Source organism: Stegostoma tigrinum, chromosome 31 (assembly GCF_030684315.1).
Source record: "Stegostoma tigrinum isolate sSteTig4 chromosome 31, sSteTig4.hap1, whole genome shotgun sequence".
Lineage (NCBI taxonomy): Eukaryota > Metazoa > Chordata > Chondrichthyes > Orectolobiformes > Stegostomatidae > Stegostoma > Stegostoma tigrinum.
This window is the reverse complement of record NC_081384.1, coordinates 10,231,829-10,253,858: the sequence shown is the minus strand read 5'-3', so window position 1 is coordinate 10,253,858 and position 22,030 is coordinate 10,231,829. Positions and strand designations below refer to the sequence as shown.

Here is a 22,030-nt window from a genome sequence, read left to right as displayed (position 1 = left end):
TCTTTAACATTACTGTATCTGTCTCATGAGCGCTGGTCTATACAAGCATCTTCATCCAAGGATTTCACAAGACTAATCAAAACTCAGTGTCAAACCAAACAAAAGCATCTCTCTCTAAGACTCGGGCATTTCCCTTAAGCCTAAATATTTGCTCCTAACTTTCTAAATTGGAGCTGGATTATCTTGTTTTGGATGTAAAACCTTGTACAAAAGTTGTTTTAAAATAAATCAACAAAAGACTACAGAAATACAAATTACTTAGAAAAACATGTTTTTCACTAATTCACACTTCAAGAACCCTAAATTACAAGAAGTTATATTCTAAAAATATATCAATCGTACTGTTTACCTCCCAGTTTGATCTTTAGGCACAGGTAGACCTCCCTGAAGTGACCACACTGCCCCTGGGGAGGGCCAGCACGAAGTCAACAGACTGAATAGCCACCTTCTGTCTCAATGCTGGGATTCTTGATGATAATGGGCCCACAAAGTGCATATAATTGAGGAAGCTACTCATTGTGGCTGATTCTTGCTGTTGTAATATGCACCTATTTCTAACGGGCAATACTTGGGACCAAAGTAGATCATTTAGCACCTTAAATCTGCTTTTAGACAAAATGCACCTCTGTTAATCGATTTACAAAACACAGAGCCAGGAAAATTCCATTGGGTACCTCCAACCTGTTTTGCTGTTCAGTTGGATTTTTTCTTAGTATTTGTTCACATTGTGGGCATTGCTGGCTGGGGTACCATTTATTATTTATCCCTAGTTGTCCATCCCTAATTGCACTTGAAGGTGGTGGTGAGCTGCTTCCAAGAACCAGCTACAGGTCATGTGGTGTAAGTACATCACAATGCCAGGGTAGGGGGTGGGTAGTTCCAACACAGTTCAAAGTTGGGATGATGTTTGGTGTTAGGGAGCAGACCAGACCAGACCATGTCAAAATATTTTAAGAACGTAACCTAGCCTCTAACTACTACTAATTTTTTAAAGCCAAATGTCAAGTGTCTTTCAGATACAAACTAGTTAAACCATTTGACATTGTGTTGTGCTGAATGTATTCAAATACTAGGGTTAAGATACAACAAAAGAAAGCAGAACTTGGAATAACAACTCTACTAGCAAGTAACAACAATATAAATAGTAACTATTACGAATTAACTGCTCCAATATAGTAACATCCCATAAACACACACACCTTGGCAAAAAGTCCAATTCAGAAAACAGATTTTCTCACGGGCAGTGCCTGTGGCGGGAAGAGAGGCCCCAGCTTCTAGCTATAACCGAGAGAAGGGGAAAAATAGCTTCTATTTCATCAAGACTCCAGCAGCTTCTGAATCTTAAAAGCTCAAACAAAAATTAGAAAACCTGGTCTACGAGAGCTGGCGACAGCCACCTACTGCATCACAAGAGTGCCATTGGACTGCAGTCTCAGGAGAGAGTGAGTCAATTAGTGGTGATTTAAGCTGAAGGGAGAGGTTGAGAAGGAGAGTCCTTCATAGTTGTCACATCCAGTAAAGGAATTGAACCCACACTGTAGGCATCACTCTGTAACACAAACCAGCTAACTGACCCCCTCGTCCTTCTGATTACTAGTGCTTGTGCTCATTCTATCACATCTTGTATTGTGAGGCATGATGCAGAGCACGCTTTTACAAAGCTGTAGTCACCTTTCTTGGAAAACAAAGGTGTTGTTGGGGAACATAGATTGCACATCTTCAAAAAACATCTTTTGTGACCATTTCATTGATGACCCTTTCCTCTCATCAGTTTCTTGACTTGGCAGGGTTCCCTGGACCGATGAGTAAATTGATGCAGTAATGATGTACGAGAAGTGAAGGAGGAGAGGTTTTGTCAGTTGCTTGCAATCCAATCCTGCTTCCAGGATTTCAGGCCGGAAGTGATCAGTGTATTAGAGATAAACTTATGATAGCAAGATGGAAATGGCAGGGCAACATTTAACGTATTTCTTGCATCCTGGTACCGCAGCATTGCTCTGGGTATCGGAATTTTAAATTATATTATATATTTTAAATTATATATCTATTTTGAACAAAGCAGTTGCAGTTCCAACGTTATGGAATGGTTTCGTTAGTACTTTTTTTTAAAGTAAGTTGATCTGATAAATTTTTAACAGTAGGTGGTGCTGTGGCTCTACAAAGAACACATTTAAACAACACCAGTGTTTCAGAGCTTGGGTTTATTGCATTCTTCTCGTTTAATGCTAACCAACTAACCTTTAAAAAATACATTACGTGGGGTGAACTACCCAGCAGCTGTATGTTTTGGATCTAATTTTTAATGAGTTGTAGAGAGACAAACCCCAGAGATGTGACGCTCATGATTGAATTGGTATCATGCTTTTTAACATCGGTACTGCACAAGAGTGTTATTGGACAGAATTTATACACAAGGCACTAAGAAATAGAAACAGAGATAATGGGAACTGCACATGCTGGAGAATCCAAGATAACAAAGTGTGAAGCTGGATGAACACAGCAGGCCAAGCAGCATCTCAGAAGCACAAAAGCTGACGTTTCGGGCCTAGACCCTTCTTCGGGAAGGGGAATGGGGAGAGGGTTCTGGAATAAATAGGGAGGGGGGGGGAGGCGGACCAAAGATGGAGGGAAAAGAAGATAGGTGGAGAGGAGAGTATAGGTGGGGAGGGGATAGGTCAGTCCAGGGAAGACGGACAGGTCGAGGAGGCGGGATGAGGTTAGTAGGTAGGAAATGGAGGTGCGGCTTGAGGTGGGAGGAAGGGATGGGTGAGAGGAAGAACAGGTTAGGGAGGCAGAGACAGGTTGGACTGGTTTTGGGATGCAGTGGGGGGAGGGGAAGAGCTGGCCTGGTTGTGAGATGCAGTGGCGGGAGGGGACGAACTGGGCTGGTTTTGGGATGCGTTGGGGGAAGGGGAGATTTTGAAGCTGGTGAAGTCCACATTGATACCATTGGGCTGCAGGGTTCTCAAGCGGAATATGAGTTGCTGTTCCTGCAACCTTCGGGTGGCATCATTGTGGCACTGCAGGAGGCCCATGATGGACATGTCGTCTAAAGAATGGGAGGAGGAGTTGAAATGGTTCACGACTGGGAGGTGCAGTTGTTTATTGCGAACCACGCAATAAACAACTGCACCTCCCAGTCGCGAACCATTTCAACTCCCCCTCCCATTCTTTAGACGACATGTCCATCATGGGCCTCCTGCAGTGCCACAATGATGCCACCCGAGAGTTGCTGTTCCTGCAACCTATATTCCGCTTGAGAACCCTGCAGCCCAATGGTATCAGTGGACTTCACCAGCTTCAAAATCTCCCCTCTCCTCACTTCATCACACAACCAGCCCAGCTCTTCCCCTCCCCCCACTGCATCCCAAAACCAGCCCAGCCTGTCTCTGCCTCCCTAACCTGTTCTTCCTCTCACCCATCCCTTCCTCCCACCCCAAGCCGCACCTCCATTTCCTACCTACTAACCTCATCCCGCCTCCTTGACCTGTCCGTCTTCCCTGGACTGACCTATCCCCTCCCTACCTCCCCACTTATACTCTCCTCCCCACCTATCTTCTTTTCTCTCCATCTTCGGTCCGCCTCCCCCTCTCTCCCTATTTATTCCAGAACCCTCACCCCATCCCCCTCTCTGATGAAGGGTCTAGGCCTGAAACGTCAGCTTTTGTGCTCCTGAGATGCTGCTTGGCCTGCTGTGTTCATCCAGCTTCACACTTTATTATCTTAGAAATAGAAACAGTTCTAGGCTGTTTAGCCTCTCAGCACTGCACTGCCATTCAGTAGGATCATGGCTGATCCGATATTCCTCCACTTACTTGGGTTTTCCCTGCAACCCTTGATACCCAGACTGATCAAAAGTTTATCTCTCTGGGCATTAAATATACAAAAGGACTGTGCCCCCACAGCTGATAGACTCTTAGAGTCATTCAGCTCAGAAAAGGCACTTCAACCCATCCAGTCTGCACTGACATAACTGCCACTAAAAGGACGCTCATGTCAATTTCCTGCTCTTGTCCCATATCCTGAATGTTATGATTTTTGAAGTACTTGACCAAATATATTTTTAAAGTTTGTAAGGTTTCCAGCCTCCATTACCTTCCCAGGCAGAGTATTCCAGATTCTCACCACCAGCTGAGTAAAAATGTTTTCCCCTCTAAATCTCCTGCCCCTTAGCCTAAAACTATGCCCCAACAGCTCTCTGTGGCAAGGCGTTTCAAAGACTCTGAGCCCTCTGAGAGAAGAAATTCCTCCTCCTCTCAGATCATGCTATCTGCTCCTAGACTCTCCCATGAGGGGAAACATCCTCTCAGCATTTTCCTGTCAAGCCCTTTAAGTATCTGATATGTTTCAATGAGGTCACCACACATTTCGTAAGATCCTGTCATTTTTCTTAGGTCTGATATTCAACTCTTTGGTTTCAACCTTCTGAACCTGTTCAGTGCCCCTACTTCAATACAAGAATTACATTAGCTCTGTGTCAGTCCATTTCTATTCTAACAAATAATTAAATGATTGTGGTAAGGACTTAGTTGTTTTGTTCTCTAGATTCTTCCATTGGATCATAAGAATGGTTATCAAAATGTGTAATTTCTACACATTTTTAACCAACCTGTTAAGGCACATTATTACACATGTTTGGGATCATCTGGGACCTGAATCCCAGTTACCTGGCTCAGAAGTAAGGACATTACTACATCACCGCTTCACTAGACACTGTTAAAATGTGTGGATGCAACCCATCTGGACAAAAAACTTCATTGTCCTTCAATTTGCTTAGTTTACTCAAAACATCACCTTTTTGGATACATTTCTCCTTAATTAATAAGAAAAACAATGTCAGTTTACCTGTTACCTCCTGGCTAATTGCAAAAAGAAAGGATTACTTTATATTTCTGCCACCTCTCTATCGTTCCCTATGATATTATCCTGTTTGTCCCTTTGTTCTTCTATTTCTGCCACAATCTTCCTTTCTTATTTGTCTGCCTGTAAAATATTTTATGCCTTTATTTTATATCCCTTGAAATCTTAATTACACTGTTCCTCTTTATCTATTTTTTCTACTAATGCTTTCCTATCTCTTATTATATGCTCCCTGGCTGTCAATGTAATTAATGTTAATATCTCTTTCTAGACCTCACTTCAGATTTTCTGTCTTTATTCATCGATGGACCCTCACCAGCATTTTGTTTGCCCTTTCCTTCTCAGAAATTAATCTGGAATTTATGGCTTGGGAAGGGGTGATGGGCATAGCCTTTCTAAAGGGAATTGGATGATAATTCCCAGGGCGGTGGGAAAAGGCATTAGGAATGGGACCAGGCGAGTTGCTCTTGTAAAGAGTTACCATGGGCGCAGGGGGCTGTGTTTCCAACCCTCGCTTCTGTCTGGAGTCTCCAGGAGTTGGAGATCAATCTGCAGGATTCTGCTGTATGAGATCCTGGAGAAAAAACACAGGGACCTTTCAACGTTTGTTACTTTTGTTGAACATTTCTCCTCAGCTGAAAAATGTATCAGGACAGGTAACCAATGGGATAAATAAAGCTCTGATGAAGAGTCGTCTAGACTCGAAATGTTGGCTTGCTGTCTCTCTGTGAATGCTACCTGTCTTGTAATTTCTAGTATTTTTTGTTTTCAGTACAGATTCCAGCACAGGGGGAGGTGATGGCCTAGTGGTATTATCACTGGACTTTTAATCCAGAGATCCAAGTAATGTTCTGGGCACCTGGTTTCGAATCTTGCCATGGCATATGGTGAAATTTGCATTCAGTAAGTATCTGGAATTAAGTATCTAATGATGACTATGATTCCATGGCTGATTGTTGGAAAAAGCCATCTGGTTCACTAGTGACTACACATGACTCCAGACCCACAACAATGTGGTTGACTCATAAGTGCCCCCTGGGCATTTAAGAATGGGCAATAAATGCTGACCTAGCCAAGTGACACCCTCCTCCTGTGAACAAATGAATAAAGGAAAAAAAAATCTGCAATGTGCTTCTCCTGGATGGTTAAAGAAGTTGATATATTGGACCAAATTAGAGAAGGAGAGATAAGTGAAGATCTTTCATGACAGGATTCCAGAATGTTTGCAATTCCTTCTCTGAGGAGAGTCACAGCTCAGCTGGGAGTCATTGAACCTATTGTTTAAGTGGCAGCTCTCATAAGAACAAAGTTCTTAATGCCATCTGCCTTTTCTCTCTACCCTGCAAGTTGTTTCCTCTTCAGAAGATTCTCTTTTGAAAGCCAAGACTCTAACCTGTCTTTGCCATGCTCTTATTTGGCAGTCTCTTGTTGGTTCAGTGCAAGTTTGTCTTTCAACCAAAACATTAAATGGCAAACTCTGCCAATCTCCCTGGAACAGCTTGCTTAACATTAATCTTTTCTGAAGTGTTGTGAAGATGACCTTCAAAGATAGAAAAGCAGAAGCTATGTGCATTGTATTTTTTCACTAATAAAAAGGAAATGAACTGATTGAGGCTGGTCGAATCTCAAGATCTGTATTCCCATTGAGAAGCTGTTCATTCGGAACAGGAACTCAGTGGAGAGTTCGGTCACACAGAGGCATGCTGGGTACAAAGTTTTTGAGTGGTTTGAAAGTTGAAGGTAAAATACTGGTTTTGGTACGCTGGATGAAATACTTCACAAACCCCAGGGCATGGCAAGACCTGGTCGAAAATGATATGCATTTGTGGTCATCTGAAAAACTATGAACGTATTCTACATGACATAACTATGAATAACTTTATCTTTCATCTATTACCATTATTAGCTCTTTTTTGATCTTTCTCCAATTTCCTTGCTAAAGCTGCTTCTTCCATGATCAAAGAGTCGCACTCAAATGTGTTGAACCCAAGAAATTTAGCTGCCAGACTTCCTGTATTACAACAGCATGTGTCAAATGTCTCATCTACATGGCAATTATTTGGTTGGTTGCAAAACTTTAGGATGTCCTGAGATCATGAAGGCTGTGATATAGAAACAAGATTGTTTTCTTTAATTGTGTCTACAAATTAACACTTGCTTGTGTATTTGAAAAAACCCTTCTGGTTTCTCCCTGGAGCAGAAGAGCAGTTGCTTGATGAATTTTGCATTTGTAACGCTAGCCCTGGATTATCTCTCTTATGTTATTGATATGAGATTATAGCCATTGCTGCTCAGCGATGTCCTCTCTTCCTTCCAAGCAGCAAACAAGCTGATCTGCAAGGCACCCCCATCTACCTACTAACCTCATCCCACCACCTTGACCTGTCCGTCTTCCCTGGACTGACCTATCTCCTCCCTACCTCCCCACCTATACTCTCTCCACCTATCTTCTTTTCTCTCCATCTTCGGTCCGCCTCCCCCTCTCTCCCTATTTATTCCAGAACCCTCACCCCATTCCCCTCTCTGATGAAGGGTCTAGGCCCGAAACGTCAGCTTTTGTGCTCCTGAGATGCTGCTTGGCCTGCTGTGTTCATCCAGCCTCACATTTTATTATCTTGGAATTCTCCAGCATCTGCAGTTCCCATTATCTCTGCAAGGTCTTTCTTGCCTTGAATGGAAACACATGGAAACGAGATCACCTCCAAGAGTCCTCTGAGTGACACGTCATCCTGATTTGGGATTGTCTCACTGCCCTTTCACTGGTGCTGGTCAAATGCCTCCGCTACAGAACTGCAGGTGACACAAACTGTAACTGTTCAAGAAAGGGCTCAACATTGCTTTTAGTTGGGGGCAATTAGGGATGAGTCATAAATATTGGCCTTTCCAATGAGTCACGTGTCATGATGAGCATTAGTAAAAAATATATCTAGCCATTCACTGGTGGATGTGCCTTGACCACACCCCACAGCCTCCCGACCACCACCTTGATGTTACTGGTCCAACTCTCATCTGCTAAAACGTCTCACTTTTCCCAGTTCACCTGAAATCCAAAGATAACTCCCAACTTCTTCTTGCTAATTAACTAAAATGCCAGGCCCCCAAAACCCCTAACCTTTCCCTATATCCTCTCCATTCGCCAATTTCTTACACGCCAAAACTGACACCACTCAGTCAATTGCCACCGCTCCTTCTCTCCTTTCCTGGCTCGCTAATCCAAGACTTGTCTGAAACAATGGGGTGTGCAAACCCTAAATTTGCATCTTCTTCTAATAAGTCGACTATCACTCCCTCATGCCCACCCCAATCTCTTCTTGTGCCAGGAACCACCTTCTGCTCCCTTGACTCTGTAGCCATGAAACTGGTGACCATCTACCTTTTCGGAGGGGAACCTTACATTCCTGGGACTGGCTCTAAGCAAGATAGCACCTGTATTTCAGATTGTATCTGAACAGCGCTGCAACTGAGTTCCTTAGAGGGCATTTAGTTTGTGCTGTTGGGAGAACTTTAACTCAGTAGAGGTGTGGGGACCAAGAGACAATGTAAGAGATGAACATCAGGGTGCACAAAACACTTGGGAGGAGCAGACAGCAGTAGTAAAGAGAATAGGAAGCCCAATAGGTGAAGTCAATGTAAGGGAGAAAGTAATACAGTCTAATTCAGTGTTACTGAGAATATATGTGAATACACGGAGTACCTTAAATAAGGTTGTGGAGTTACAGCTACAGATTGCCATGTAAAGGTTACAGGGAGAAAGCAGGACATTGAGGTTGAGAAACATGTTATGCATTGTTGAATGGTGGAGCAGATTCAATGGGCTGAATGGTCAAGGACAACATCAAACTGGCAGGACCTAAGGAGCAAACACTGTGCAATGACATTGTTCGGTGTAATCTACAGACTGTCAACTATTACGAAGGATGAAAAGGAACAAATCTACAGAGAAATTACAGAGAGGTGCCAACATCATAGAACATAGATAACTGGCAGTTCTAACTACCCAGATGAAGGAAGGGATACTGGCAGTATTAAGGATGGAGGTGACAAATGTTCCTAAACTGTGAACAAAAACAAAATTGCTGGAGAGACTCAGCAGGTCTGGCAGCATCTGTGAAGGAGAAAACAGAGTTAACGTTTTGGGTCTGGTAACCCTTCCTCTGTTCTGAGGAAGTGTCACCGGACCCAAAACATTAACTCTGATTTTTTCCCTTCACAGATGCTGCCAGACCTGCTGAGCCTCTCCAGCAATTTTGTTTTTGTTCCTGAATTACGGCATCCACAGTTCTTTTGGTTTCTATTCCTAAATTGTGCTTCAGAGAATTTCCTACAGCAATACATCTCCAGTTCAACTGGAAAGGAGACACTGTCAGATTTGACTCTTGAGAATGAGGTGGGCCAAGTAGATCAAGTAGCAGTGTGGAACATTTAGGATCATTTTATTATTAAGCTTTGGAAGGGGTGCAGAGGAGATTTACTAGGATGTTGCCTGGTATGGAGGGGAGGTCTTATGAGGAAAGGCTGAGGGACTTGAGGCTGTTTTCATCAGAAAGAAGAAGGTTGAGAGGTGACTTAGTTGAGCCATATAAAATAATCAGAGGGTTTGATAGGGTGGATAGGGAGAGCCTTTTTCCTAGGATGGAGCAGGAGGAGGCATAGCTTTAAATTGAGGGGTGAAAGATATAGGACAGATGTCAGAGGTAGTTTCTTTACTCAGAGAGTAGTAAGGGAATGGAATGCTTTGCCTGCAACGGTAGTAGATTCGCCAACTTTAGGTACATTTAAGTCGTCGTTGGACAAGCATATGGACGTACATGGAATAGTGTAGGTTAGATGGGCTTCAGAATCGGAATGACAGGTCGGCACAACGCCAAGGGCTGAAGGGCCTGTACTGTGCTGTAATGTTCTATGTAAGGTTTAGGGTGATAAGAGAAAAGGCCAGTGGACAATCCACAGGAAGAACAATAACTGAGGTCGAGCTGACTTCAATGGGAGGAAGATGGAGCTAGGCCAGATAGACTCTAACAAAAAGTCATCTTGTAAAACTTTTGCTAAAAAGTGGTCTACTTTCAAAGAGGAGATCGTTCCGGTACAATGAAGGTATGATCCCACAAAACAGGCAAGGAGGGAAAATGGAACATCTTGGCTGAAAAATGAGATAAAATTAAAATGAAGATGAAGCTATGCTTAAGATAGATGGCAGGTGGAAAATAGAGTTGAAATCGTAGAGGAATGTGGTAAGTTCGGAGGGAAGGTGAAAAACCTCATTAGAGAATCAGAAGGGGATTATGAGTAAAGGTTGGCAATCAACACAAAGGGTATCCCAAAACCTTCTATCAGCACAGCAATAGTAATAGATCGATAAAACGAGGATAGAGCTGATTAGGCACCAAAAAGTGGATATGCACCTGAAGCAAGCAGCATGGATGAGGTATTAAATTAGTAGTTTACATCTGTCTTACCTATGTGGCAGCTACTACCCACCCTTTTGATACAAAGGAAGAACCTCAAACACTTGAGAATTCATTATGGCTAAGGAAAAGGTGTTGGATAGATTGTCAGTATTTAAAGTACCACAAGATATTGAAGAAAATGGGAGTGGAGGTTACATGGGCATCGGCCATAACCATTCAATCTTCCCGAGACTCAGGGGAGATGCTAGATGAATAAAGACCTGCTGACATTGTGCATTTGTCAATAAAGGTGATAAGGATTTTCCCAGCAATCACTGACCAGTCAGTTTAACTTCACTGGTGGGGAAGCTGCGAGAAAGAATTATTTGCGATGGAATTAGAACTCAGTGGGAAAAGGTGAATTGTTTGGGAAGAAACAACATAGATTTCTAAAGGGAAAATTATGTTTAATTAGCTTTTGGGAGATTTTTTAGAAGTGGTAACAGAAAGAGTCAATTAGTGGAGAAAGTATATTAGATATTAGATTCCCTACAGCGTAGAAACAGGCCCATCGGCCCAACAAGTCCACACTGCCCCTTGAAGCATCCCACCCAGACCCATCCCCCTATAACCCACACACCCCTGAACTCTATGGGCAATTTAGCATGGCCAATCCACCCAACCTGCACATCTTTGGGCTGTGGGAGGAAACCGGAGCACCCGGAGGAAACCCACATAGACACAGGGAGAACGTGCAAACTCCACACAGACAGTCACCCGAGACGGGAATTGAACCCAGGCTCTGTGAGGCAGCAGCGTTAATCACTGAGCCACCGTGCTTTAAGGGCTTTCTGCCAACGTTCAAGGTGGGGGTTCTGAATCAGTTAATAGACACTCCCGAAGCCTCAGATACATGCAAATAGTTTCTAAAACCCAGCATAGTGAAGAAATGCCTTCACTCGATTAGATGTAACTATCGAGAAAGTCAAACCTCAATGTTTGTTTTCTTCTTTGTATGCAAAAACTTTATAGATCTGAACTGCTTTAAATAACCGTATGTGTACATAAAGAATTTTTTTTTATGAATAAAGTGTATTTTTGCAAAAAAAAGGAGTCAGTGAAGCCAATGATATAGTTCCTCACAGCAGACTTGTATTTAGCTGCAATGTGCAACATTATGGACATTGATTGATAGTCTTTTCTTTTGTCGTGAAAGATTTTGATTCATCTGCACAGAAGAGTAACTGCTGGCCTGAAATGTCTGCGGTGCGAGGTTAGAAAAAGGGCGACATTAACTACTCCTCTCTGCTGAACTCAGGCAATGTTCTGACTTTACCCATGAAGTTTCGATACCCGTGCACTTGTAGAAATTCCAACGTGAAGTACTTTACAAAAACTGATGCTAAAAGGCCTCCTGGGAAAAGATAAGGTGGCTCTAAGGATGATGCACGTTAAAACTACATGACGTAGCATTCTGTGTTCAGTGATGCGTTCAGTTTTCATGGTTGCACAATCTTCGTAGTAACTTTTGAAATGGCCCATCAGGTACATTGCCAGCAGATTACAAGGATGAAAACGTTTAAGGTTGGCCAGACCAGCAAGATCTGAAATTCAGTCTATGCTGGGTTAACTAACCTCAATGTTAATCCTGTGACTTTCAGAGTAAACGGTGGTCGTGCCATAATAATCCAAAGGTCCTGGCTAATACTCTAGAGACGTGTTGAAATCCTGTGGCCACTGCATTTGGTGAAATTTAAGTTCTGAATAAATCTCGAATGTATTTGGGGGATTTTTTTCTTCTTTTTCTCTCAATAATTGAAACATTTATTGTTGAGAATGAACAAAAATCAAAAATGACCTCTTCTACAAATTTAACTATTGATATGTTAGCTATCTAGATATTTCTAATGAACCTGTTCACGCCTGTGGAGCAGGTAGAACTTGAGCCAAAGCCTCCTGGCTCAGCAATAGGGACCTACCACTGCACCACAAGAGCCATGCCATTTGATGGCATCCTTAATGTTTATGCTTCACATCCCATCCCATTGGAACAATGCAACTTTAGACTTTCCATCCAGTCCTTCTCAACTTTTTCTCCTGCTCTGGTAGCTAACGCACTGCTAGTATTGATGGCTCAGATTAGCACCTCAATGTACTGTTGATGCGGGGTCTTGCCATTATATAACAAGGTAATGTGGACCATTATTGTTGGAACATGCAAAAATGAACTGGTCTGGTGATTTGAGTACTGAAAATGGGAAAGGTGATATCTCACGATAGAAAATCATAGAATCCCAACAGTGTGGAAGCAGTCCGTTCAGCCCACTGAGTGCTAATATACCCAGCCTGCACATCCCTGGACACTGTGGGCGTATGGGGACAGAATACATAGCAAAGTGTGAAGCATGAGTTAAATATACGGTGAGGGAAGGGAAGGTTTTTATTTATTTTTTTAGAGGATGTCGATGTCACTGGCAAGGCCAAGATTGCCCTTCAGCCATAATTACCCTTAAATTCAGTGACTTACTTGGCCACTGCAGAAGGCAGTTCAGAATCAGTCATACTACTGTCAGTCTGGAGTCACATATCGGCCAAGCCATGTAGGCACAGCAGATCTCATTCGCTAAAGAACATCGGTGAACCAGGTGGTAACAAATCAATGATGTTTGCCGTTGCAACCATTTCTGAGACTTACATTCCAATGAAGACTTGAAGGGGAATAAATATCTCCTTTCACAAAACGCATCTCATATAAAACATTGATTTACCTTTAAGGTTGAGATATGCTAAACAGTTCTTCACTTAGGAAAAATAATGTTATCAATCATTTCCCCCTTAAATTTCAGATCTTGGGTACATTTCAGGCTTTTACAAGTAGCTGCCAATCTACAAATTGCATGACAGCAATCAGCCTCAGAATGTGCTAGTTGGCAATGGTGAGGGATTGATCTCCAGTGTGTCCATATACAGCATATGTGCCCTAGTAATGTGAACATGCTTGCCAGGTCTTTTGAGAAAAAGAGCTCCAAAGACTCTCAGTCCTCTGTGAGTAAACATTTCTGCACACCTCCATCTTAAATGGATGACCCCTTACTTGCATTTTAAGTTATTCAGTTAATCTTTATCGCCTTAAAAAGGCAAGATGAATTGCACACAGTAACATTTTAACAGTAGAGCCTTACATGGTGTACTTTATGGTAAAACTCTTCAATCCACATTAATAGATCTACCCTTCAAACATCATTAAAAATCCTGGTCACAGCCACTGTTTCACTTAAAAAATCAATTTCAACAATGGAAAGTTTGACATGATATTATTTTTTTTATTACAAAATGAAATAGCTACAACCATTGTGTATTTATTTTCTATTTATTAAACATATACATTAACCTGTACAAAACCAGTAATGTACACCAATGGTTTTTGAATAAATTAAGTCTTCAAGAATAAAACTTCATAGTTAAGAAGTAATTCTACACTTAACATTGACACAATAGCAGAAATGTTTTCTTTTAATATATACACAATTTATTTGTTGTACAGTTTGATTTTTAAGTCACTTTTGCATTCAGTTTCAATGTTGGCATTTGGGTGATCTCTCAGGATTATATAAATGAGTTAATTTACAATTGGTCTCAAATAATTACATAATATATATATTTACATATGGGCATTGTGCTAATACAGAATAGCTTGTCCCTTCCCAATGGCTCAGTTGCTAATTATACTGCTGGAATTAAATTTGAGTTAACTAATCTCAGTTTAGGCTGCAGGTCAGGGCTGCAGCATTGATCTCCTGTAGGTTTGGAGGGTGAAAGATATCCTCGATTCTCACTCAAGATGTTTTGCCAAAATGAGCATTAGGTGAAGATAAGACACATTGGCAATGCTGCCCACTACAATTATTAATAACCAGATTTACTTGGAAAGAATGGAGATTTAGCTGAGACACTGAAGCCATGGGACCATACCCCTGCAAGGATAGCGCAAGGGGAGATGGTGATTAAGGGAATGAGAGATCAGAGAAAGAAACCAGCAGGATAAGAGTAAACATCAAGGTAAAGCAAAAGATGAGTGTTAACAGATTTGTTTTAAAGTACATTTAAAAGCCAGTATTGCAGAAGATCTTGAACACAGCTATTTATTTTCTGCACAGTTAACTTATCAACACATTTCATTAAAAAAATAATTAAAAGCTTAGTTATGGCCCTGGGCAACTTACAACAACATTATGGTGTGTTGCTATGCTAGGAGAGCCAGTTTTCCTCAATAACATGAGTTGAACTTTGACTAACAGTGCAATGAAAATTTTATTTAATTTTATCTTATAAAATCACATCTGCATATCTTGAAACATGTTAAAAAAAAAGAGAAACAATCATATTTGGGCTGCCTCTTGACAGCCACTTAATTGGTTCAAAAGGAATTCAAATGTCCCCAGTTTCAAATTATAATTTTCTCCCTCTGTATATTACAATCCTAAGAAACAGGGGTGGGATCCTGCAGCAGATAGAACATCGCAAGACAACCGGAATGTGAAAAGTTCATCGGTCATTGATAATTGTGCTTGAATGAAGTGTTTTTATTTTCAGATAACCCCACTTATGTCACATATTAACTAACATACTTGCCCCTCAGTACAAACACTTCATACACCTCAAAATATTGCAGATACCTTCTGTGTAAAAAAGACAAATTTGATAAAAATTGAATTCCCACCCTCCAGCAGGGCTAGAACATTTTCGCTATCCCTCTGAAGGCCAACACTGTTAAGGGAACTTTCTCGAACAGCAAGATCAGTAAAAGGGCTGCCATCCCTTCCCTCTGTGGGGTGATGACCAGTCCTGGGGCTCGATGTAGAGTCGGTTTGTATCATTTGGCATGTTGTGCAAGCTGGGTTTGTCCAACATTGCCCCAGGAGTGACTCAGTTGGCATAAAAGCTATAGTATCCTGTATCACTTCCGTTTTCCTTCTCATACTTTTCACCGTTCTGATTGGGGGGAGAGTTCTCAGTGCTCGAGGTATAAGGAGACACTTTCCTCCGTTTGCAATCGGCCTCGTACAATCCTGAATCTGAAGAATCCGCCGACTTTACGGAATGAGGCTCCAGCCAAGATGAGTCCTCTGTTTCTTTGCTTTTGTCCTCGATGTTAACCAGCGTTGGTCGGGCATCGGTCACTGGTCTGTACCAGGTCAACGTAGAGCCAGGCTTGTTGTGGTGAAATTGCGAGGGTCCCCTTGCGCCCCATGCATTTCCTGAGCTAAACGGATGGTCCTGGTAGTAGCCCAGAGGATGGGGGGTTGCTTGAAGAGGAGGAAAACCTTTCATACTGTAAGTCATAAAGGCATTCCCAGTGTATTCTGGATCATAGGAGCTGAAATCCAGTCTGTTGGCAGTGGGCTGTTGTACTGGTGACATAAACCATCGGTGAGGGTTTGTGATGTCTTCTCTATGTTTCGATGTGTGAGACACAGTCCGATCGCCATTGTAGTACCGACCCTGTGGCAAGGCATTCATGTACTGGTCATGTAGGAACGGCTGGTAGCGTGTCCCTGGAACCAGCTGCTGGCAGTTGGGCTGGTCCGGTGGAGAGGGAGTTAGTCGGTCTCCTTCGGAATTACCATACATTCTGAAAGAAACAATTGAAGGGGGAGGGTTTCATAGGAGGGTAGGAATAGGAGAAACCCATTCAGAGTTATGAAGTTATGGCTGAGCCACAACCCAATTCAACCCCATCTTTGCCTTATATCCCACAATACCTTTGAATAACAAAAACCTAATGATCTCAGAAATAATGGGAACTGCAGATGCTGGAGAATCCAAGATAACAAAGTGTGAAGCTGGATAAACACAGCAGGCCAAGCAGCATCTCAGGAGCACAAAAGCTGACGTTTCAGGCCTAGACCCTTCATCAGAGAGAGGGTTGGGGAGAGATTTCTGGAATAAATAGGGAGAGAGGGGGAGACAGATCAAAGAGGGAGAGGAAAAGAAGAAAGGTGGAGAGGAGAGTATAGGTGGGGAGGTAGGGAGGGGATAGGTCAGTCCAGGGAAGACAGACAGTTCGAGGAGGTGGGATGAGGTTCGTAGGTAGGAAATGGAGGTGCGGCTTGAGGTGGGCGGAAGGGATGGGTGAGAGGAAGAACAGGTTAGGGAGGCGGGGACGAGCTGGGCTGGTTTTGGGATGTAGTGGGGGAGGGGACGAGCTGGGCTGGTTTTGGGATGTAGTGGGGGAGGGGACGAGCTGGGCTGGTTTTGGGTTGCAGTGGGGGGAGGGGACGAACCGGGCTGGTTTTGGGATGCGCTGGGGGAAGGGGAGATTTTGAAGCTGGTGAAGTCCACATTGATAACATTGGGCTGCAGGGTTCCCAAGCGGAATATGAGTTGCTGTCCCTGCAACCTTCGGGTGGCATCATTGTGGCACTGCAGGAGGCCCATGATGGACATGTCATCGAATGAATGGGAGGGGGTTTAAAATGGTTCACGACTGGGAAGTGCAGTTGTTTATTGCGAACTGAGCGGAGGTGTTCTGCAAAGCGGTTCCCAAGCCTCCGCTTGGTTTCCCCAATGTAGAGGGAGCCACACCAGGTATAGTGGATACAGTATACCACATTGGCAGATGTGCAGGTGAACATCTGCTTAATGTGGAAAGTCATCTTGGGGCCTGGGATGGGGGTGAGGGAGGAGGTGTGGGGGCAAGTGTAGCACTTCCTGCGGTTGCAGGGGAAGGTGCCAGGTGTGGTGGGGTTGGAGGGGAGTGTGGAGCGGACAAGGGAGTCATGGAGAGTGTGGTCTCTCTGGAAGGCAGACAGGGGTGGGGATGGAAAAATGTCTTGAGTGGTGGAGACAACAGAAGGTTGCAGGAACAGCAACTCATATTCCGCTTGAGAACCCTGCAGCCCAATGGTATCAATGTGGACTTCACCAGCTTCAAAATCTCCCCTCCCCCCACTGCATCACACAACCAGCCCAGCTCATCCCCTTCCCCCACCGCATCCCAAAACCAGCCCAGCTCGTTCCCTCCCCCCACTGCATCACACAACCAGCCCAGCCTGTCTCTGCCTCCCTAACCTGTTCTTCCTCTCACCCATCCCTTCCTCCCACACCAAGCTGCACCCCCAGCTACCTACTAACTTCATCCCACCACCTTGACCTGTCCGTCTTCCCTGGACTGACCTATCCCCTCCCTACCTCCCCACCTATACTCTCCTCTCCACCTATCTTCTTTTCTCTCCATCTTCGGTCCGCCTCCCCCTCTCTCCCTATTCCAGAACCCTCTCCCCATCCCCCTTTCTGATGAAGGGTCTAGGCCCGAAACGTCAGCTTTTGCGCTCCTGAGATGCTGCTTGGCCTATTGATCAGGTGTAAATTTCTCATTTAGCAGGGTTCCAGACATCTATCACCATTTGTCTGGGAGATCAGTTTCCTGATTTTACTCCTCAAAGACCTAGCTCCAATGTTTAGATTACAGCCTCTCATTATACAGTCACCCAACAGCATTAACAGTTTCTCTTCAACTAGCCTGTCTAGTCCTCTTATATCTTGAAAAAAATCAAATCAAGTCAATTGTTAACCGTCTCTACAGTAAGGAATATCAGTTTGTGCAGTCTTTCCTTCTTAATCTCTTTAACTCAGTCAAAATATCATTGTACGAATTTACTGTGCACTCCCATTAGAGTTACTGTATCCTTGCTAAGAACTTCTCACAGCACTGATCAAAGGTTTTTAGGCATAAATGTGTGCACTCTGTCCACTAAATGAATGATTAGGTAATCGGACAATGATTTTCTGAAAATACATTGCTAGTACTTTCCAAACAAATGGTGAAAGAATTCTACTAAATTCTTAGGTATAAGTAGGAATTTCCAGAAGAAGGTTCTGGAATGTCCAACCTTGGGAGGGAAATATTGTTGTCTTACTGCAATATGGCATACCTAACAAATGAAAAGTGAGAGAATAATGGGAACTGCAGACGCTGGGGAATCCAAGATAATAAAGTGTGAAGCTGGATGAACACAGCAGGCTTTTTGTGCTAAGATAATAAAATGTGAGGCTGGATGAACACAGCAGGCCAAGCAGCATCTCAGGAGCACAAAAGCTGACGTTTCGGGCCTAGACCCTTCATCAGAGGGTCTAGGCCCGAAACGTCAGCTTTTGTGCTCCTGAGATGCTGCTTGGCCTGCTGTGTTCATCCAGCCTCACATTTTATTATCTTGGAATTCTCCAGCATCTGCAGTTCCCATTATCTCTGAGGCTTTTTGTGCTCCTGAGATGCTGCTTGGCCTGCTGTGCTCATCCAGCTTCACACTTTATTATCTTAATTGAAAAGTGAAATGGAGTTGATGCTGCTTTCCCATATGCCACTCACTCCAGATGCTCAGAAGACCAGGTCAGTTGCTGGGAGCGTGACTTCTTCCTTTGTACCTGCACATTAACTGGAAGGTTGCTGTTTCCTGTTGGTTTTCTGAAGAAAGGTCCTGACCGGAAACATCAATTTTCCTGTTCCTCTGGTGTGCCTGGCCTGCTGTGTTTCTCCAGCTCCACATTGTGTTATCCATGTTTCAATGTGGATGGCTATTGACAACTGTTTCCCAGTTGACAGCGTCAGTGTCAACAGGCTTAACATATCTCTTGCAATATCCTTTTGGTGGAGATATAAATGCCATTGGGCTATGACCAATGCTCAGTTTATTGTAAGTAAGGAATTTCAATGTAAATGACCATAAAATGATGATAAACAAGAGTAGGAGCAGATCTTCCAATCCCTCCATTGTTTTCTGACATTTCAAAGATTATTGCTATCTGGCAGTGACTTTAACTCTGCATACCTACCTGACTCAATATCTGTTGATTTGCTTCTAAAATAAAAATCTGTCGAACTCAGTCTTGAATATATTTAATGTCCCAATATCCAATCTCTCGTTGGCAAAATGTATGCAGAATAATGATACCCTGAAATTATTCCTTCTCATTTCCATCTCGACTACAAATTTGCCACTGACATTCCATTGTCCCAAAAAGCAAATTCCCAAAATTACGATTTTTCAAAATTTTTTTTAAAGATAAGTGTATGTAGTAAGCTTGGTTAAGAGCACAGTGTAATTTTCAAATAAAGGAAATGCTTTGCCTTGATCAATGCTGATTGATGATCGCTACTCACAGTAGTTACTTGAGTGCATATTACGACAAATAGTTGAGAATGTTATTGGTGATGCGTTTCTTATAAACAAAATGACATTTTCACTTATTATTTAAAATCCAAAAATTACAGAAAGCTCCGTTATGATAAAGCAAGGAGAAGTGCTGATGTAGTTACATCCAGGTGACTTTTATGAACATAATAACACAGAAAAATAGGAGCAGAAGGAGGCACTAGCCACCACACCACCCAGTTTCTGGGATAAAGAATTCCAAAGATGCATTGCCCTCTGAGTGAAGATGTTCCTCTCAATCTGGCATTTATTCCTTTTAATCTGGGACTGTACATTGTGGCTTTAGGGCCCATCACTTGGGCAAACTTTCTTTCTGTACTTTGTATCCATTAACTTAATTTGTAAGTTACTTGATCTTATAAACTAAGAATACAGGTCCCATCTCCACAATGTCTGTTTCCCAAAAGGTCTCGCTTTCCCAGGACTCAGTTTCATGAATTTCTATTGCAGTACTTCTGAGGCAAGTACATCGTCCTGCAGAACCAGAACTGCACACCATATTCCAGGTGTGGTCTTATCAGTGTTGTGTGCAATTGAAGCAAAGCAAAGAGCTCTGTTCTAGGGCCTCTGCTCTTTGTAGTTTTTATAAATGACTTGGATGAGGAGGTTGAGGGGTGGGTTAGTATGTTTGCTGATGACACAAAGGTTGGAGGTGCCGTTGATAGTATCGAGGGCTATTGCAGGCTTCAGCGAGTCATTGACAGTATACAGAGCTGGGCTGAGAAATGGCAGATGGAGTTCAACCTGGATAAATGCGAAGTGATGCATTTTGGAAGGTCAAACTTAAATGCTGAATATAGGATTAAAGGCAGTGTTCTCGGCAGTGTGGAGGAACAGCGGGATCTTGGTATTCAAGTGCATAGCTCCCTCAAAGTTGCTGCCCAAGTGGATAAGCTTGTTCAGAAAGCATATGGTGTTTTGACTTTCATTAACAGGGGGATCGAGTTTAAGAGCTGCGAGGTTTTGCTGCAGCTCAACAAAACCCTGGTGAGACCACACTTGAAATATTGTGTCCAGTTCTGGTCGCCCTATTACAGGAAATATGTGGAGGCTTTGGAGAGGGTGCAAAGGAGGTTTACCAGGATGCTGCCTGGACTGGAGAGGTTGACTGAGCTTGGACTTTTCTCTTTGGAGAGAAGGAGGAAGAGAAGTGACCTGATCGAGGTGTACAAGGTAATGAGAGGCATGGTTGGAGTCGATAGCCAGAGACTTTTCCCCAGGGCCGGAATGACTGCCACGAGGGGTCATAGTTTTAAGGTGTTAGGAGGAAAGTATAGAGGAGACGCCAGAGGGAGGTTCTTCACCCAGAGAGTTGTGAGCGCATGGAATAATTTGCCAGTGGTAGTCGTGAAAGCAGAGTCATTAGTGACATTCCAGGGACTGCTGGACATGCACATGGACAGCAGTGAATTGAGGTGAGTGTAGGTTAGGTTATTTTAATTTTGGATGAGGATTATTCCACGGCACAACATTGTGGGCTGAAGGGCCTGTACTGTGCTGTACTTTTCTATGTTCTATAACCCAGCAAGACAATTCCTTTGGGATGGGCTGGTCTCCAGGGAGCATTGCATTGGTGAGTTCTCCTGGTTTAGGTATTAACCTCCTGCAGTAACTCTACCTACGTCTAGTGAATGAATCCAAGGCTATTATCAATCTCAATGACCTGAGATGCCGCTTGGTTTTAATTCAAGGTGCATTCAGAATGAGCAGGATGTGAGGGAGATTTAAGCAAAAGTTTGGAAGCTAAGCAGTATAACTCACAGTCTTCCATTAAAACAGCACAGTGCAGTGTCACTTCCTGCCTGAGAATAGTGGGAGTGAGAGCTCCATGCCACCGGAAAACCCAAGGGAATGGGGTGCTCAGTGGCTATTGGGAATATGCTAAGGGTGTGGTTGAGGAGCTGCTTGTGCAGTTTGGGACAGGCAGTGCTGGGCTGGGAAGCATTACAGGACCCAGAGAGGTGCAGTTGGCGATTTTGGAGTTGTTGGGGGGAAAGACTTCTTATCTGCTGGGTTTGGCTGGACTGGAAATGCAATGTGGCTCAGTCTGCCCAACGTTCATTGTGACTCTGAAAATAATTATTTTCTAATGGACCTCCGAATACATACATGAGAAAGGCTCAGCCAGGTTACTGCCTGTTCCTTCCAGTTAATATTGGGAATAGTTGTTGCCTATTTTCTGCCAGTGGACTAGTAACCAGTGCAATTTTAATTGTCCCCATCCCTGTTTCTGCCAGAGGTTACAAACTGCCCCTTCAATTCCACTCAGTATAACCTTGAAAAATGATAACCTTGAGCTTATGAAGATATTAATAATAATAAAAATACTTACGAGTCAAAATTGTCTCGGAAGCCTTTAGCAAAAGGATTGTGGTCTATTTTAAGTTGTGTGATCTGGAAAGAAAATATTCCATAACAGTTACACACAGGTATCTTTCCCCTTACACTTGCAAATATTGCCTGTCTGCTCCAGCTTTACTGGGGGCTACCTCGCTGAGTACTTCAGTGTAATGGAAAATATATTTTTTCAATAATTTGCTTATTTGTTGAATTTCCACTCCAAGGCTTAAA

General features: G+C 43.1%; 2 protein-coding genes across 8 annotated transcripts in view; one reads left to right on the top strand and one right to left on the bottom strand.

The window, feature by feature from the left end:
* Positions 1-13,549, top strand: part of osbpl7 (oxysterol binding protein-like 7) — a 104,030-nt gene extending 90,481 nt beyond the window's left edge. For 4 of the 7 annotated variants that reach the window (XM_059638885.1, XM_059638881.1, XM_059638883.1 and 1 more), the window contains 2 exons: positions 5,633-5,763; positions 11,464-13,549. In XM_059638885.1, coding sequence (XP_059494868.1) covers positions 5,633-5,690 — 58 coding nt within the window. In that variant the 3' untranslated portion in view covers positions 5,691-5,763; positions 11,464-13,549. Of the gene's footprint in view, positions 1-5,632; positions 6,358-11,463 lie in introns of those variants that run through there. The other 3 variants (XM_059638882.1, XM_059638886.1, XM_059638887.1) reach the window with 2 other exon arrangements.
* A 95-nt stretch (positions 13,550-13,644) lies between these two features.
* tbx21 (T-box transcription factor 21) overlaps positions 13,645-22,030 on the bottom strand; it is a 45,424-nt gene continuing 37,038 nt past the window's right edge. Inside the window, exons 5-6 of the mRNA XM_048561002.2 lie at positions 21,792-21,853; positions 13,645-15,879 (exon numbers count right to left, since the gene is read on the bottom strand). Of these exons, the coding sequence (XP_048416959.1) occupies positions 15,174-15,879; positions 21,792-21,853 (768 nt within the window). The 3' untranslated portion in view covers positions 13,645-15,173. The remainder of the gene's footprint in view (positions 15,880-21,791; positions 21,854-22,030) is intronic.